This window comes from Mustela erminea, chromosome X (assembly GCF_009829155.1).
Source record: "Mustela erminea isolate mMusErm1 chromosome X, mMusErm1.Pri, whole genome shotgun sequence".
Taxonomy (NCBI): Eukaryota; Metazoa; Chordata; class Mammalia; order Carnivora; family Mustelidae; genus Mustela; species Mustela erminea.
Window position 1 is genome coordinate 102,453,168 of NC_045635.1, and position 19,435 is coordinate 102,472,602.

The 19,435-nt window shown below is 45.7% G+C and overlaps 1 protein-coding gene across 7 annotated transcripts in view; it reads left to right on the plus strand.

The window, feature by feature from the left end:
• The first annotated feature begins 8,970 nt into the window (after positions 1 to 8,970).
• GRIA3 (glutamate ionotropic receptor AMPA type subunit 3) overlaps positions 8,971 to 19,435 on the plus strand; it is a 284,915-nt gene continuing 274,450 nt past the window's right edge. For 4 of the 7 annotated variants that reach the window (XR_004282496.1, XM_032330366.1, XM_032330367.1 and 1 more), the window contains exons 1-2: positions 9,523 to 9,832; positions 11,050 to 11,208. Coding sequence is in view for 6 of the 7 variants with exons in the window: in XM_032330366.1 (XP_032186257.1) it covers positions 9,724 to 9,832; positions 11,050 to 11,208 (268 nt within the window). In the remaining variant the exon portion in view is untranslated. Of the gene's footprint in view, positions 9,078 to 9,313; positions 9,475 to 9,522; positions 9,833 to 11,049; positions 11,209 to 19,435 lie in introns of those variants that run through there. The other 3 variants (XM_032330365.1, XM_032330363.1, XM_032330364.1) reach the window with 3 other exon arrangements.

Here is a 19,435-nt window from a genome sequence, read left to right on the forward strand (position 1 = left end):
AGCTGAAACTTTAAGAGGGACAGGGTGTTTGTTTTTGTTTGGTCTTGTGTTGTTTTGAATTTTGAGGCATTACCTCACAGGGACTTTCTTAGTGTGGTGCCTCTGGATATAAAATCATCTTCCCCTTGGGGAACTCAATGTGAGTATGGATAGCAGGGTAGGTAAGATTGTAAGACCACTCTTGGACTGGCCTCCCGCCAAGAAAAATCATTTTAAGTGATTTTTTTTTTCTCTTCCTTTGTAGCACAGAACTTCTCTTGGGACTGATGCTAACCACTGAGGGAGGCCAGAAGAAGCTGTGAGGAACTGTTTCAGCCTCCCTCGAGGAAGCCCTTTCAATTCCTTTGGACCCTGTAGGACCCTTAGTGAATGAGTCACTTGGACTCTTGGGAGTGAAAAGCCCAGGGAACTGAGAAGGGAGGTGCTCGTCCTCTAGAGCAGACTGCCTCAGGGCCGGCTATGCGGTCTCACAGGACCCCATGCTATAAGGGCCCCATGCTTGCTACCATACTCTGCCGTCTCTGTCTTGAAAGTCTTAACGATTGAGCAAGGGGCCCAGCATTTTCATTTTGCATTGGATTCCGCAAGTTATATAGCCTACCTTCTGGGGCCCTGAAGAGTTTCTAAACACGGAGTGGAACTTGTTAGTCTCTCTCTCTGCTGCTACTCAGCCAACTCCAAGCCATTCCCCAGCGATGAGGTCCCACTAAGTGTGGTGGCTCAGTGGAACCTAGCTTTCTGACAAACCCTGCACTCTGAGGATCACTCTAGAGATATTTTTGTACCCTGAAGCACTGATGTCTAGTAACAGGAACTGTGGGTATCTTGCAGTGAATAAAAGCCAAAGCAGCCTAGGAAGTCAGAAAGCCTTAGTGTCAGGTTTGGGGAAGTGATGGGCATTCTGACCTGTCTCTGTTTCTTCACAAAAGAGCTATTGCTGGGGCGCCTGGGTGGCTCAGTTGGTTAAGCCGCTGCCTTCGGCTCAGGTCGTGATCTCAGGGTCCTGGGATCGAGTCCCGCATCGGGCTCTCTGCTCAGCAGGGAGCCTGCTTCCCTCTCTCTCTCTCTCTGCCTGCCTCTCCATCTACTTGTGATCTCTGTCAAATAAATACATAAAATCTTTAAAAAAAAAAAAAGAGCTATTGCTATAGAATGTCTAGAAAAGTCAAAGTGGTAGAAATTCTCTGAGAAAGTTCACATTTCCTTATTTAACTTGAGCTAATCAACTTTACGTATCTGAGTGTCATAATATCGAGTGGGATCTAAATGATTTCGCTCTCTCGGTCTCTCGTTCTCTCTTCAGTGCCTTATACGAAGAGGCAGATAAGATATATCCCCAATTCACAGCTCAAAACACAAACGCTCCAAAAGAATAATTTGGGCCTAACCCCAATTAGAATCCAGGTTTTCAAATGACTGATACAATATTCATATTTCTGAAAAGATGTGTGGAAAACATTTGGTTTTTTTTTTTTTAACTCCTATTCTGAGTACATAGAAATAGGGTTTCTTAACAGCCTCTGGGACTGTATAATGCTTTGTTGTTGGGGTTGTCCTGTGCATTATAGGAAGTTTAGCAGCATCCCTGGTCTCTACCTGCTGAGTGTAAGTAGACATCCACCCCCAAACCACACCCCCCCGCCAGGTGTGATGATCAAAAAGGTCTCCAGATATTGCCACTTGTCCCCTGGGGAGCAAACCACATCCAACTGATAACCACTTCAGGAGAGCACTTCACTATTTAAAGGGAACATGTGGTGAATCCTTTAGTAAACTACTCTCTACTCTCTCCAAATTTGCATTTCTGCATACTAGGCTGTCTGAAATTAGAAAATACCTTCTTTTCAAAGGAGAAAACCACCGATTTGGGCTGTGTGGGGGTAATCACCTAGAAAGATGTGATGCCTTGCTTTTCCCTCAAAATATTATTATGTTCATAGAAGTGATGTCACAAAGATTCAACAGAATATGCTCACAGCATAAAGATTAGAGCAGGTTTAACTTAAGCAAATCAAGCAATTTCTCTTTAAGAATTAGCTACAGTCAAAAAAAAATGAGCTACAGTCAAATATCTGAAAATTCAACTGTTTACAGTTATTTTTTCATTCCCCTAAATATGCAGAATTCACTTTTAAAGCAGGAAATACAGACCTTCCTCCATCTAAGAGACTGTGAAAAATACCTTATTCCTAAAGATAGCGAGGCTCAAACTTCCTAATCAAACAGATCAGGAAAGAGCAGTTAACTGACAGGAATAGCTAACAAACAGACAAATCGTCCATCTGACCCTTGAAGCAACCCATAAGCCACTCATGGCCTCAGCTAGATGGACCAGACAGTTTAGCATTCAATCTAGGATACTTGTGAGAGCCAGAGGGGGCACCAGTAATTACCGTGCTGGGACAAGGGGCATAAACTGAATTGTCCTGGGCAAACCAGGATGTGTGCTCGCCCTAGCCTGCTCACAGAAACACACCACTGCCAGACTCTTGTCATATTAGAGAGCCCCAAATCTTAGTAGCTTAAAACAAAACCATTTATCGTTTCTCACCCATCTGTATGTTGGCTGTGGTTCAGCTGATCTAGACTGATCTCAACCGGGCAACTCTGCTACAGACCCTAATAACAATGGAAATGGCTCTGTTTCTCACTCCAGGCCTGTGAGTCAACTGGACCAGTTCTGCTCCACGTGTCATTCATCCTTCTTGGACTAGAAAACTATCTGGTATGTGTTCTTGTCATGACACCCACAGAGGTGAAGCTGGCAAGCAGAACTGCCATGAGTTTCCTTAAGACAGAGGCCAGAACCGGCACATTGCCACTTCTACCCACGTGCCACTGACCAAAGCAAGTCCCATTGCCAGGCACAAAATTAAGGCGCAAAGAAATAAACTGCCCACAAGGAGCCCATGATAAAGGTATGAAAGGAGGAAGAAGTGAATAATTAGAGCACTCATTCAATCTAACACAGAGGCTTCACCCATCCCACACATACATATACCTCAGGAAGGGTAGGGGGAGTCTGTTCGCCTTCATACAATGCGACATGATGCTGACTCAGTTCCTGACATACAGTCTTGTAAGCTTTAGAATCCGGAGTCAGTTTCCAGTTTTCATAAGAACTCTGAAAAATGGAAATTTTTTTCCAAGAGTGTATAAAAGCATAACTCTTCAGCCAATCGGCATCCAGAATTCTCCATAAAATTCTCAAATTTGCACAAACATGCAACCCGTGCCCCACTTGAGCTAAGAGGCAGGGTCAGCTTTAGGTTGGGGGTTAATTTCCCCCAGACTTGCCTGTGCTATTTGACAGTGACAGTCCCTAACCTTCCCAGAGGAGTTTTTAAAGAAGCATACATTAATAAAAATGTCAACAATAACATTTTTGGGAGGTAGTCTGGAATAATTCACAGTAAATTAACACTTCCCATCAAAGAGACATTGCAGCTTATAAGAATGTCACTTTGTGAGAAGTGGGAGTCCCAAAGCCATGTGACTTCCATCTGCAGTTTGTGAGCCCATGCAGAGCCCACCAGGGGATAATTACTTGCTAAAATGTACCCATCCCAGCAGAATATATTTGTTATGATTCAGTTCTCTCACAGCATGAAGGAGACTCTGGTCTGGTGGATAAAGCCTTGAAGGAATAAGAAACTCCATTCTCCACCACTTGGCTGTGTGACCTTGAGCTGTTCACTAAACCTCTCTGATTCCTTGGTTTCACAGTCTATGGGGCAAGACCTCAGAACTCTGCTAACACTGAGAATCACATGAAGAAGAGTCACTAGATCCTTATCTGAAAAGGCCTGAAACCCTGTTTTCCTCTACCCGGAGGAAAAGGAATACTTCTACATTAATTTCTTACCCTGGACACTCAATATAAAATTACTTTTTTAGGAGCAGAATCAAATATCAGGCAGATGCAACACAAACTGAATTTAGGGGGATGAGTTACTAAAGTCACAGAAGGATCTCACCATTGAGCAGCTTACCTTTAATGGGCCCAAGACAAGACCATTCAGCTAGTTCATGGGCCTGTGGAGATTTCAGGAGTTAAATGATTACCACCCACAATTCATGAGGAGCAGATTTTGGCAAGATAGGGATTTTAGTGGTTAATGTGGCTGTTTCCACCCAACCTCCATATCTCCCTCCCATATCTCTTTGTGTGTGTCATTTGGAGAGGAGAGGGGAAGGACTGATGCTACAGATAAGGTATAATCCTGTTCCCCCATGCCAAGGTGATTGGTTCAAGTAGCTCAGGTCTAAGTCTGACATTACTTGATCACAGGGTTTGATCATGAATGCTCATGTGATTCATTTTGAACCAGTGATGCAGATGTGAAAACAAGACATGCTATAGACATTTTACCATCATTTGGTGGGGGAGGGGGGAATAAAGGAAAAGAAGTTGGGTTTTTGATAAAATTTTTAACTACTGAGTCTAATCAGTTCTCAAGTAGTCTTACCTCTGTCTCTTCCAGAGATGTGAGTCAATGCATCTCCCTTTTTAGTTAGACCAGTTTTGGTAGGTTTTGTCTTACCTGAATCTCAGAAGCATCCTAACTGATATAGGAATTGAAAGAGTCAAGAGCATGGTCACTAGCCCTGAGATTACCTAAAGAAGGAAACGTGAAGTGCTTAGTCCAGAGAGAAAAGGTTGGAACAGAGGTACTAAAGGGGAAAGATCATCTCCAAGTAATTATTACCACCACCGCCACCACCTGCCCCCCACCATAGCTCCTGGAGATACCTTTAGGAAAAAACAAATGAGTTGTAAATACCCTTCCCATTCATAAAAAACAAGCCAGTCTGAAAATAATTCAAGATAAATAAGTGCTTCCATGGCCACACTCATTTGGTGGGACTGTCTCCTCCTAGAAATTGCTATGGATTCATTTCTGGGCATATCAAACCCAAGTTCATAAGGCTACACATAAACTCTGAGCTACACATAAACTCCCAGCAGAAGCAGGGCCAACTAGACCCATGCCTAGAATTTCAGCTCTGCAGGGCTGTGGATTTATTCAGCAACACCAAGGATGACATCTACATAAAGGACTTCTACAGAGGTTTCTGGAGGGGTAGTAAAGAGATGATTGAATGACAGAGAAGTTAGATGGAAGACCCAGGCTTTCTTATTTGTCACACCCAACCTAGGTCTCCAAATAGGACAGGACTCTATTCTTCCCAAAGAATCCAGGAATGAAAGTGCAAGAGAGACCCATAAAAAATCAGGAGTTCCTAAACTAGTTCCTTGATTAGAATTATAGACTAAAGTTTGAACAGTTTCTCTGACCCTAATATAATCCTGCCTCATGGAACCATAGAACCACAGAACAGGAGAACAGTAAGGGTCTTTAGAAATCACCTTGTTCTATCTTCTTTTTTGATGGCATGGGACTGAGTCTGGGATAAGGACAGTACCATGTTTCAGATCTTTGAACACCTTCCTCTGTCCATACCATGTTATATTGTCATTGCCACTGAATACATCTGTTCCTTCTCTGAACTTGAAATTCATTGAAAGCAGAAATTGTCTGCTCCCTTAGATCCCTGGTAACTACCAGAATCTGTCACATAGCAGGTGGTCAAACGTTTGTTGAAGATATCAAAGTTTCAAGTCCAACAGTGAGGAAGTTATCTTTCTATTAGGTGAGCGATATAGAATCTTGGTTTCCTTACACTTAAAAAGTATAGCAGTTTCCTTCCAATGAATAAGGATTATTTTTGTCATTATTTTCCTTATTTTCAAGCTATCAAGTGAATAGGTACGAGGATCAATGTCTGGTTAGACCTTCTCCCCCAAATCCACTGGCCAATATTTCTTTCTGCTTACCCAAGTGCCCCGATCCCAAGCCTGAAAGGAACGGAAACCTCATGTAGAGAAATGCTATTTTCCTTTTGGTACTGTAAATGTTAAAACTTTGTATTTTCCTTCTGGCTCAACACCCCCACAAACCAAACAGGCTGTGAGCGCCCCACCCAGGTGACTGGGTGCCCCACTGTGGTAAGGCTGGCCCCTGCCACAAGTTCCCCTTCTTGCCCTCCCCTGACTCAGACCTACTGTCATTCAAACGCACCAATGAAATCACCTCATGCCTTTTGCTTGTGTGCTCCATTCTGATAAAACACTTGCCTATTGGTCAACCTCTCCCTCTCTCCCCATCTGCTTGAATCCATCCTTTGGTGCTCCCCTGCCATGTGTGGCCCTCCTTCATGGTATACGATGACTGTTTCTCTAAAACTTGTGAGTATAATATAAACTTCATTTCCTGGTGCCTCTCTTGTGTCCCCTCTTGTGGCTACACCTGACTAACCATTTCAAGAGAGAATACAAACAACTTCTCCATAAGAACTGCAATGAATTCTTTACTTGCCACTTAAACTGTCTCATAGAGCTCCTGTAGAAGTGCAGACAATGGGTCCTAAGACTTCCAGGTAATTCTAAATCCAGCAGAGATCCCTCTTAACCACAGAGAGAGCGCTGGATGTGGGGCTTTGTCTGTAACTTCTTGCGGCTCTGATGCTGCTAGTACGATCTCTGGCTCCTCACTGGAAAAACAAAGCTGAAGTTCAAAAAACATCTCACTGTTTTCTTGTGTGAGGGATTGAATGCAAAAGAATCTGCAGGTATTATACAGACTTTTCAACCAACAGCAATATGCCTAGTTCACCACTGTGTCCCTGCTGGTTCAGATGGGACTGATCCAATTCTGCCAACAGCTGCCACTGACAGCTAAAAGTTGAAAAAGTGGCAGCCGATGAAAGAGAGAAAAGCAGATAGTGGGCAGGAGAGACTGACAATGGGAAGCATAGGTGCCATTTACAGTGATGAATCCAATGGAGGATTTTCAAGTTCAGAGGCACTGAAACACTTTTCGTCCACTCATCTTTTGTTACTGATCCACTCTGTTACTCTTCAAATGACAGTGAAGATGGCCACGAACTTCTTCATCCGCCTCTTCTGATGGCTAGCCACGCATGGATGGGGACCCAGATGCTTTCAGCAGTGAAGTGAGGTGTGCTGAAAGCCATCCCCCTCCAACCAAAATGTATTGTCTCTGCACCTGAAATCAAAACTGAAACTCCTCATTAGAGGCAGTCCTTTGGGTCAAGGCACTGAAGGCTCCTATTACAATGCAACTATGTTATCTGAAAGAAGACCATATAATGCCTGACACAGAATAGAGTTTCTCTAAATGTCATTTTTCATATCAAATTGTCACTGCCTGCCATTAGACCCTTAGTAAAGATTCATCTACAAGATTCTCTCCTGTCTCCAAGGGCTCTTGAGGAACCCTGATGGAAGGATTTTGATGGAGCACTGGCAAGGACTTGATAGCCGAGTCTGAGGTCTGGGGATGGTGTGGAAAGGCGAGGCTGAAAACATGAAGCACTTTGGGGGAGAAAGGGCACTTTTAAAAGGTGAGAAAGAGGGAAGGGAGTTTGGAAATTAACTGATTCTTCTATGAGGCAGGCACTCAATTAGATGCTTTTGTACCCACTGTTTTAATCCTTATTTAATCCACAACCATTTTATAGGGAAAGAAGTAGTAATATCCCCATTTTGCAGATGGGAAAATTGGAGTTGAGATTAAGAAAGTTGTTCAAGGTCACACACTGCCTATATGTAATAGAATATAGACTTGAACCTCAACTTGTCGTCTAAGCCTATATTCCTTAACCATGCCATGTCACTCTCCACACTTGTCAAGGGCTGGACGACCTGGTCTCTGTTACATCCTTTGCCCTAAAGCTCCAACCACTTAAAATTTCAGTCTCCTGTAACAGCCAGGTTTCTCCCTCTTTGCTAGCCATGGACTATCCAAATGGAGATAAAAGATTTCCATGATTGGTGGAATAAAAAGAGATTTTGCATTATCAGAATGGTTATAAAGTTGGGAAGAACCTGGAACCATATTTTTTTTTTTTCGGTTGTCCAAGGGGTTGGAAACTTTCTATTCCAGCCTCCAGTCTGTGTCACACCAAATCCAAAGTTCTGGTGTAACTGGTGGACCAGTTGGGGCCCTGCCCAGTATCCCCTGCCCCACCCACAGCAGTTTCCTGTACATTGGCAGCAACGTTCATTTTTCCAATAGACCAGGATGAGAGGATATGAAGAGAGTAGCTGGCACGGAGAGGAATAAAATTTGTCTCTCCCAGAGAAGCTGGAGTAGGAGTGATAGACTGGGAGATCAGGAAGCTTCTTTCCTCCCACCACTGGAGAAAGGGGCTAGGGACAAGAGTCTATGGCCCAACATAAGATCTTGTGGAGGGATCATCCCCCAACGGAGATTCAGGATGCACTGCCTGACTCGGAAGGTTCTTTTCTCTCCTTAGAACAGGGAATAAAAGAACTGGGGGATAACTGATAGCCTCTAGGGTCATCAGTCAGGGGCCCAGGCTGCTTTGCCCAGAGGCTATAGCAAGGGAGCAAAGGATCTAGGGACAGTTTCCTCCAACCTTAACTTTCAATCCTCACCCTTATCCCAGCACATTCCCACACCTCTCTCCTTCGTCGGTGGGACTGAGCATCCCTTCCATTAACATTTTAGTTACCACTTCCACGCAAATACTTTTCTACGCCCTCCAAAACAGTCAACCCCACACTGCGCATCACTGCCCTCTCCCCGCCGCCGCCGCAAGCCCGGCTCTGCACTTGGGTAAGGGGAGGTACTGGCCTCCCAGAGCCGTGGGGGAGTAGGGTGGGGGGGCGGTCGTTCACTCGCCCTCGGATCTCTGCTGTAAAAACTGAGCGGCAGGGACCAGGCATGCGCAGCATCTTCGGGCGCATTGTGATGGGAACTGCTTCGAGTCTCTACAAAGACTCCGGAGTAACCGCTAACCGCCCCCCCCAGACCCCCCCTTCTTTAAGATAGACACACAAATGCAGAGGCAATGCAGCTTTTCTTTCTTTCTTTCTTTCTTTTTCTTTTTTTTAAAGGGCCAGTTGTCGCTTGAAAGGCTAGCCAAGTGAAGGCTAGTGTATTTCTATCGATCCCATCTCCAGTGTTGACAAACGCCAGCACCGAAGCTTTGCAGTCCGGGGCTGCAGTTTGCAGTGGAGCTAAGCGGTGTGCGGCTTTAATTCCACGTCAGATCAACTTTGATCAATATCCCCCTACCGGCCCAATTGGAAGAGCCCAATTCACCGGCGCTGAGCCTTTTCGCTCTTTCCTTCTTTTTTCCCCTCTTTAGACCCACCATCTTCTGGGGGAAGAAAAGTCTAGATTTTCTTTATAATTTCTTTCTGTCTCTCTCTTTTGTTTCTTTGGGGGTTTTGTTTGTTTTGTTTCTCGGTGTTTCATCTTTTTTGTTTTGTTCGGTGTTTTAGGTTTTTATTTCCTCTCTCTCTCTCTCTCTCTCTCTCTCATTCTCTCTCACGTAGTGATAGGGAGAGAGATCGCTTTGGCGAACGGAGCTTGCAGCCAATGAACCCGCCTTCCAGATTGGTGTGAAGACAGAAGTGAGGTGGGGGGCGGGGAGGGGGTGTGAGAGAGCCGGGAGAGGGAGCAAGGAAGAGAGAGAGAGAGGGAGAGAGAGAGAGAGAGAGGAGGCGGTGGAGGAGGAGGACTAGTGTGGGGTGGAAAGGAAGAGTGAGCGAGAGCAAGTTGAGGGGAGGGGGTGTAAGAGCCGGCGAATTCTTTTTCTTTTTCTATTATTATTTTGACGACTCCTGAGTTGCGCCCATGCTCTTGTCAGCTTCGTTTTAGGCGTAGCATGGCCAGGCAGAAGAAAATGGGGCAAAACGTGCTCCGGGCGGTCTTCTTATTAGTCCTGGGGCTTTTGGGTCATTCTCACGGAGGATTCCCCAACACCATCAGCATAGGTAAGCGTGAGCAAGCAGCCAGTCGGGCCGGGCTCCCCTGAGCCCGAGACCACTGCCCCGGCGGGGCTAGTGCGGCCGCGGTTCCCCATCCTGCATGGCCCCGGGAGGGGACCGGGGTTGGGGACCGGGGATGAGGACGGGGCAGGAGCCGCGGGGACCTGAGCCCCAGGGGGCCGGCTGGTCTGTGGAGCGGCGGGGACAGTAGAGGGGTCTCCTGAGGCTGGGGGGTGGGAGTGGTGGGCTGCAGGGGTTTCCGATTAGAGCGGAGCAGGGGAGGCATGCGGGAGGCCGGGAGGCTGCAAAGGGGCGAAGAGTCGCGGGTTTTCGGCTCGCTGCTCTGGACTTTGCCATGGCGTGCGTGCCGCGGCTGGAAGTTGTCCCAGGGTGATGCCGCCTGTCTGGCCGCGCCAGGGCGCCCCGTCCCGCGTGTCCCTCTGCCGGAGACCGGCTAGAGCTGGGGGAGCCGAAAGCCCACCCTGGATCCCCCAGACCCCGGCGGCAGCCGGGGTCGGTGGCGGATGGGGTCGGAGGCGGGGGTGAGGCAGGGAGCCGTGCGAGCGAGCCGGCGGGCGGGCGACGAAGTCACGCAGACCATGAATTCATGAATTGCCGCTGTGTCTGTCTGGAGCCCGGCTCCCGGGCGCTGGGAGAGAGTTCTCTCAGCTTCTGTCTTGTATTTACAAGTCGAGAAGTTAGAATCGTTGCCGTTACCGAACCAAACCCCCGTAGTGTCCGGCGTGGGGGGTGGACGGCTACCGGGAATAAGATGGGGCAGCAGGGGGAATGGAATTGTTTTTCTTCCCAGCCCTTCCCTTTGCACCAGGAAAAGATGAACCAGCTTGTGGAGATGGGCGTCGGGGAGACGGGCGTGGGGGGAGGAGTAGGGGGAGCGAAGTGGAGAGGAAGCTACTGCCGGAGAAAGAACCAAGTCCCGCGCTGGCTTCCATCGTCCTACCCCAAAGCAACCGCCTCTTCCCCCTCTCCCCTTTCCCCCTTGTCTCTGGCCTCTTCTCTTCCTCTTCAGTGAAGAGGAAAACCAGGTTTCTCTTGGCCAAAATTTGAGTTCGCAAGAGTCTAGAAAGACACACAGGTTGAAAATCACTAATCACCGCACACCGCGGTGCCATTGAAATATGTCCCCTATCTGTAATGCTCCCCAATTACTAGCCGGTCCTGGGGAAGAACACGAACCAAATGTCGGTTCCTTTTGCTTATAGGTGGACTTTTCATGAGAAACACGGTGCAGGAGCACAGCGCTTTCCGCTTTGCCGTGCAGTTATACAACACCAACCAGAACACCACAGAGAAGCCCTTCCATTTGAATTACCACGTAGATCACTTGGATTCTTCCAATAGTTTTTCTGTGACTAATGCTTGTAAGTAGATCTGCTTTTCCTCCCTTTGGGACTTTCGGGACCTCACCTGAATTTTGCTTGTTGGACTTGGGGTCTGCCTGTGTGCTGGAGAGGGGGGGTGTGATTGCCTCAGTAGACATTTCAGGGGCTCTCATCAATCCGGGTTTCATGCGACATTAATCAACTCTGTAGGTTCCCGCTGAGGGACTTAAGGCAGTGCACAAAACTCTATTGTGAATAATGTTAGATGCAAAAGTTTTATTTCCCTCCTTGCTAAACTGACGTTCCCTCCCCCACACCCCCTCTTTGGGCTGGGGGGAAAAAAAGAAAGAAAAAACAGCATGGTTGTTCAGGGAAATTTTTTTCAGATGGGATGAAAAAAAAGAAACCTCTTGATTGAGTCAATTCAGGATGTACATTACTTGACTGTTAAATCTCACGCCTGGCTGTAGGAATGAGCTGAATTTGACAATCACCAAATATTTAGGAGCCAAATATGAGAAATTCTGCAAACAAGTGACCTTGAGGCACAGATCAGCTGGGTTTCTTGGCCTCTTTATGTCCTATAATATCACCTTTCTTACTGAGAGAGCTCTGATAGGAACTGATAAGACTACAAACTCATTATAAGTGATGAATGCCTGGCAAACTGAAGAGAAGGGAGAAGACGGTGCTTGAGTTACTATTAGGGGAGCTATTTCTGCTATTCCTAGTATTGTTCACCCCCCCCCCCTCTTAAGGACCACACAGTTCTTAAAGCAAAAGGTGGAGGGGGATGGGAAGGCTTGCAGCAAAAACCCAAATATCAAAAAGGATGAATTTCATCGGCCCCAAAGCCATTTCTGAAATAGCTATTTGTGCTCTGTGATTGTTCCTCTGGAAAGGGGACGTTTTGAGAAGCAAAAGCATGGGAACCCAAATGACCAATAGTCTGTTGGACACAGGTTTTTCTTGAATGGAATGTTTTATGAGAAAGACTGGTAATTCTTCATCTAAGCTGATTTTACTAAAAGTTTTCACAACAATGAGGCTGATGATGGCATAAATATGTTTTGATTTTACGGCTGGTGTAGTTTGGCATTTGGGGTTTTTCAATTTTATTTCAAGGGAGAAATGATATTTATGTTTCTTTGGGGTAAAATTTGTATATAACTTTCTTCAATGCTTCTGCTTCAAAGGATATGAGACTTCCAAAAAATTCTTGAAAGGGTCACCAAGGGCCCAGGTTCCTTGGATTTGAAGGCTTAGGTCAAGGGGATGGGGGTTAAGTACTTTGCAAGAAATGTGACACTTTAGCAGGTCTAAGAAAATTTTAGCTGAAGGTACAGATCCTTATATGAACATGTTCTGAGATACTCTGTATTTGACATTCATTGGCTTTCCGACATTGACAAAAATAGGAACTTATTAATTCCAGCTAAGTGTGAAAGTTACAAAATGTCTGTCTATACTTTGCATCTTATTTCAGTAATCCCAGGCTGTCGCTACAGCACTTACAACACACATCTGACTCTTAATCCTGTAGCACTGTGATCTTGTCAAGAAGCTGAATCTCAAATGCAGCTTCCTAAGTATCAATTAGAACAGATTTAAAACCAAATACATAAAACTAGCAGGATTTATTAATAATAATGAATAATATTTATTTCAACTCCCTTTAGTGTCTTTCCACTGATGAGAACTGGGATAAGAATGCCAATTAACTTCTTAGGAATGACTGATTTCCGAGGTCTTTGGTCTTGTTTTTCTATGGTCAAATTGGATTGACACCCACCTGCTGAGGGCCATTGGAACCCTACCAAGTAGTAAGAAGTAAATGGTCCATGCCTTGTGAGAAGCTCAGGCTTGAGAACAATTGAGGCAATAAGTCGTTCATATTGGTGTTGAGTTGCCTTAATGTCTTAACCTCGCAGGGCAATAAAGGAACAAGCATGGGAAAGGAAAAGAAATTGATCAGTTCCCATACTCTCAATCCACAGCACTTGTGTTTAACAGCTTACAAGGCTAGGTTATGGCTGAGGGCTTGAAAATGTAGGATAATGGGTGTGGCTCACTAGGCAACAAGAAAGACAAAACAAAAAAGTGACCTTGCTTTTAGTTATACCAAATACACATGTATGCACACAAAGACACACACAGGAGAAATATCCAGAAACCAGCGATGTGTACCCAGCTGCCTGTTGCACTCTCAGACTTAACAGCTCAGAAGACAGAGGAAGAAAGCTACCATCTTCTCTGGTCCCTGAAACAGTTTCTCTCTGAATGTCACAATCATTGAATGGGGGCCAGATCCCAAAGCTGTCTCCGGGCAGCTGCTGCTTAGAAGCTTAGCATGAGAAAGATGACTAGTCCAACCACAGTCTGATAGTCTCTGAATGCAGAAAACAAGCGTTTCTAGGGTCCACGGGAGCCCTGGAGGTGTAGCTCATCCTACCCGCACTCCTCCCATCCCCCGCCTTAATTGTTCTTTTTCCCAGAGAAATAGAGGTCATATATCTCAGATGCTGGCATAGCAATACTAGTTCAGAACTGAAGCCTGGCGGGTGATCCCAGGTTCCATTCTTCAAGTGATTGCACTATTGTGCAGAGAAGAAACCCCTGGATCCTCTCTCCTGCCCCTTCCTGGAGACCTAGGGAGAACCGGAGGAAACCCCTTATGAGTCCAAATCTGGTCACCCACCTCTCCTCTCTGGTTCAGTATGGAACAGAAAGGCAACAATTAAAGAAACTTTTCCCTGTTTCCATTCAGAATTCCTAGTTTCAGCCCATCCTAGCCCTAGAATGGATTTCTTCCCGGGATATTCCCTGCATCCCCAGTCCTTGGGCCGGCTCACACTTTCCAGGGCTTAGGTATGCAGGTAAACTCTTAAAGAATAAACAAAGGGTAATGCTTTCTGTGTGTGTCCTTGCTCTACATCCCCTCCCCCGGTGTATTCAGAAGGTTATTTAAAGACTCTTCTTCACCAGCAACCATTTTTTTTTTCTGCACAACCCCCAAGAGGTTTACTTAAGACAGACTCCAACTTCGTTCTGTGTCTTAAGAGGCCAATAAAAAGTCTCTTTGGCTTTGAAACATGGATCATTTGGGATCCCAGTTCAGAGGTGAAGTTTATCGAAGATACTCAACTGATTTGGAGCACATGTTCCCATTTCATAGGAATTAATTGAGCTTGCCGTCTGACTTTTCAGTTTAGCCAGATGACCCCAGAAAGGAGGATGATATGAATGTTATAGTTTCAGGATGCGTGCGTTCGCACACACACACACACAACTAGTGTGTATAAAAAGAGATGTACACACAGGTTTTTAAGTTCCATGTCCGTTCTTGAAAAAACCTGTCTGATCATCCTTGGGCTTGGGGGGTTGTGGAAACAAGAGGGAGGGCTGGGTCTCATTTGCGTGGCTTTGCTGCTGTGGTTCCTCGGGAGCCGCCTCGGGTTGCCTTGAAGTCCCCTCCCGCGTCTTGCTGCTGTGCACTTGTAGTGCACTCCACACTACATCGCCCCAGCCTCTGCAGTGTCAGCTCATTAGCACACAGATCTCATATTCCCTCTCCGCACTGTCATTGCAAAAATTGCTGTTGTACACCTTTACAGCCAACAAATGTGCTCGTGGATTACGCACTGTTTGCAAGAAGCAAGGAAAAGGCAAATGTAACCTTAAAGGTTATTCACCATGGAACTGTGCTCTAAATGCTTTGGCTTAAATAAAAATCTGTTGATGGAGGCGCAGTAGTGATGGTGGGACTTAGGAGCACAGTCTCTAACGTAGACCCCCGCAAAATCCCTTTGGCTGCCTAAATCTAACTCATCAGCGGCACATTTTTATTCCATTAATTTTTTTTCGAGCCCCGTGAAGTATACCTGCCGAGAGCACGCTCCTTTTATAACTGAGCGCATTTCACTACCAAGTGTACTGAGCTGAGACAGGTTTCCGTCTCTTTGCCCACAGAGTCACAATCTAATTATCTAATTATTCTAATTGCCAGGATCCATTTAACAGTTGAGGTCCATTTGGGAAGGAACCATCTCCCCTGCTCGGCTTCTCCATTCTTTGGTGGGTTTGGTTTTATTCTCGTGTTGGGCTTTTTCACATAGTCTTTGGACCAGGGTGAAGACCTGCAGTGTCACTGCTCCTGCCCTCAAACGGATCTGCGGATCTGCGTCTTGCTAACCAATGTCGACTGTTCAGCTCCACCTCCCGCCCCCAGCTCCCCAGATTTGTGCCTCTGCTGCCGTCCCTCTCCTCTGTCTGCTGGCCAGCCTTCAATAAGCTCCCTGGCTTAGCTCACTTCTTGGACCCTCTGGCCAGCTGGCTTAGCCCACTGAAGCACGAAGAGGTCGCCTCCGTGGTGCCAGTCAAAGACTTAAGTCACCTTCTCACAAGGTTTATTATGTTTTTTTTTTAATCTATTTTTTATGTGGAGAGGAGGGAGGAAGGTGATGCTGTTCATTTGGGCCATAAAAATAGATGGCAATCAGCAGGCTGTAAAGGTGAGCTTCCAGCAAAGTGTGCTGCCTCCCCTAGAAGGCAGCTTTCCTGTTGATCTACTAAGTGGGGACAGGGAGGGAAGGGTTTGAGGGGAAGGAACAAAGGAAACTATTGTTCTCTCTCTAAGCTTAGAGCCAAACTAGCCACGGTTTTTCTTCCTCTTGGCAATTTTAACTTTTTCCCCCTAAAATGAGACAAGTTTTCCACATCCCCCCACTTCGACCTCTATCCGAGGTTTCTGTAATTCTGCGTTTTCCTCTCCACTCCCTAAGATGGAATGAGAGAAGTGGGGACTGGGTGAGATTTTTATGCTCTTGTTTGGGCTTCTGGTGGATTTATTTTGAAATGTCATTATGAGGGGTAGTCAGAGATGATTGGCTAATTTGATTTTAAGGGACTGGAAAATAAATAAGGCTCCAGAGGCTTTGTTGTTAGTCTTCCTTTGTAAATAAGAGATTTGTCATTTTTATACAGTGGGTTTAAGGATTAATAGCATGGATCTTCAGAGAGGGCCAGAATTTGAGAAGAGAGGATTCGTAACTTTGGGGGAGTTAGCATGCTTATTAGGATGATTTGCTTTGAACTCTTCAGATTGAGACGGCGAACAGATTTGAAGGACCTTTCACAAAACTTTCTACCTTCTCTGCAGGTCAGGAATATTATCTGCATACCCTACCTGCTCTGTTAAAAGAAATCACATTTGACTTTGTTCCTTTGGCTTTGATACTTCGGGTCTAAGTAGATAAAATGTCCGCAGGAGGGTGCAATTAAAACCCTAGGTGGGGGCGATGGGTGTTCTTCAGCAGGAGTGTGGGAGTTGTGCAGACGCAAAAGGAACTCCCTCCCTGCTTAGGAAATGTCTGGGCTCCAGACGTAGAGCTACAAATAGCCTCAGTCTGTGTGTGGGATGAGCCTTGAGCTAGGGCAGCAGCCCCCCAAAAAGGGTCAGTACTTGGCAAAAGGTGAACACAAGCAGAATGTGTCCTCTTTCACACTTCTGCTTCTTCTCTTGCCATAATTTCCTCTTCTGGCTCTGCCTGACCAGCCCAAGGCCTTCTCCTTGTCTCGGAGTGGCCCCTTCTCTTGTATTCTATCCACAATAAACTTACCTGGGTACTGTTCTCTGCTCTGGACTTTTCTGCTTCTTCTCTGTCAGAATATCCCTGTTCTTGATCTATCCTCTTGAGTGCCTATACTCTAGGGGTGACAGCCTTTTATCTAATACAGGAATCTAGCCAAGAGTGGCTGTTAAGGATTTTATATACCTAATATTTGCTTTAAAAGCAGAGACTGCGGGAACCATAATGCCTCAGTTTCAAGGAAGGAAAGATACATAAGTGGGTGTGTTTCTGGACGTGATGCACAGAGTGGCTGTTCGCTCTACCCAAAGCAAAGACCGGCTGGTCCTGGTCAGCAAAGATCAGCAAGCCAAAGTAAAAAGTTACCTGTGCATGGGAGGTTCAGTGTAAGTACACCTAAGGCACAGGGCAAGTGCAGCTTCACCAGGTCAAAGTTTGTGGTAATTTGGGGAGTAGCCACAGTTCTTAGGGATTCATTTTATGCAGGAGGCAAATATTTTTTTAAATATGTCAACCATACCTCAATTAAATGGTCTAAACAAGTGTGAACTTTTCATATGTACTACCAAAAGGAAAAAAAAAAAAAAGAGGCTGTTGTAGAATCTGAAGGTGCCTCCATGGGCATCGGCTGGAGATACACCAGCATGGGAAAGAGGTCATAGGAGGGGAGTAAGGTGGAGAGGAAGCTGAAAAGTCTCGTACAAAAGTGTCTTTTCCCTGGGCTGGCATGTAGAATGCAAGGATTACAAGGTGCCATTCCCCATTCACAGACACTAAATGGTAAGCTCTGGAGGGCTACGGAGAGGAAACAGAGCTGGCAAGGACCCCTTCACCCTATGGCACACAGTTCAGTCTAGAACAGCACCTTTCAACATTTTATGGGTTCACCAATCACCCAGGAATCTTGTGAAAATGAAGTTCCTGATTCAGTAGTGTCCAAGAATTTGCATCTCTAGCAAACTCCGAGGTGATGCCGATGCTGCTGATACTCAAACCGCTTTGAGTAAAATGAGTCCAGAGCAGGGAGACCGTGATTACCAAAGACAAAGACTCTCCCAGACAAGTTCTTAACCCATCTGTACCTCTTTGCCTTCCAAAGAAGGTTCTGTAAGAGACACGTTTGGCTCATTCTCACTCAAGGATGTCCCGATCACGTTCCCAGCAACCCTGTGCCCGGTTCAGCCATGTCTATGGGTGGCATGATTAGATGTCTGATGAGAGCTTCTACTCGCTTTCTGTAGGGATTTGGAAGAGACTGGAAGGCAGGCTGAGAGAGGAGGTAGCTCATGAGCCCAGATGACAGAGTCTTGGCTTCTTGCCATACCCCGAAGTGTCCCTTTTAGAAACAACCTGCCTGAGAGAGTTAAGGTTGGCATGCAGTAGCAACTGCCTTTCCACTTTGCTTCTCTGGGTCAACGCATGCCAGGAGGCATGTAGCATCTGCTCCTCAGCTTTCTGACCTCCCTTAAACAGGGTGAGAATCAAGAAGTACAACACAACTCAAACTCTGTCTGGTTCCCTAACAACCTGAAAAATCCACTCCATTTTCAGGGCTGGTGCCAAGAACACGTTGTGAGGTAGAGGGGAGGAAGAAGAAGTAATGTCACTCTCAAACATATCTGAGCTGAGGACTGCTCCAGAGAAGTCATTAGAAGCTTACCCAGTGTCATTTGAGGACTGCCAATGGCACCCTACTACCCTAAATATTGCCCTCTTACAGTGGTCTGCCATTAGTCTGAAATTCCACAAATTTATTTATTTGTGTTATGGCACTTCAAGGCCTGTACTAAAAAGCAAGGATACCGTCTAAAAGTGAATGAGTTATATCCCTATCAGCCATTAAGATTTCAACCAGAATTCTTTGACCAGGTTACCCCCTATTACCTTGCAGAATCCTTAGAAGAGTTTTCCAAGACAGGTCAGTTCCCCCAAATAAGGCACCTTCTTAAAAAAGTGGGGACACTGAATGGATGGTGGGCAGTCAGTGGGGACTGGGAGACTCTTGAGGATGAGGAAGAGTCCCTTAGCTATTTGGCAAAATTTGACTTTCTCTGTGGATAAATTCTGGGGGTTTCTTCACTAAGATTTTGGTTGCCTTTAACCCTTCAAGTCACACCATATTGGTAGTAGTGAGTGTATCCTCTCTGCCATGCATGGTTGTTTGCTGCAACAGATGATCTCAGCCTCTAGATTCCCCACAATTACTGTGGGATATTTTCAGAAGTAAAACCAGTTTTGTGATGAGGGATGGTGAGGATTTTTTAAACCTTTTTAAAAATATTGCAATCAAAACCAGTCCCCTTTCAATTATCCATGATTGGCTCATGTACCTTGCCAATTACTTATTGCATCAGGGGCCTCATTCTTGCAGCTGCCTAGAAAGGGATCAGGCTGCCAGCAACGATTGAGACAGGAAGGGACAAGACCCAGCATGCACAGGAGTAATTGTACAGTTGTGGGTGTGGGTCTCTGTGTGGGTGAACACCTTTACACATTTAAAGTAGAAAGGCTGCCAACATCTACAGTCAGCCAGACTGTTGCAGGGTCGCAAATATTCTTATATTTCGTTGTTATCTCCAAAGCTATTTATTGGTTAGTTTAAAATAGTATTTCTTGAATTGGATCTCTTCAATCAAAATCACTAGAGATGTTTGTTAAACATATGTTTTCCTAGGTCA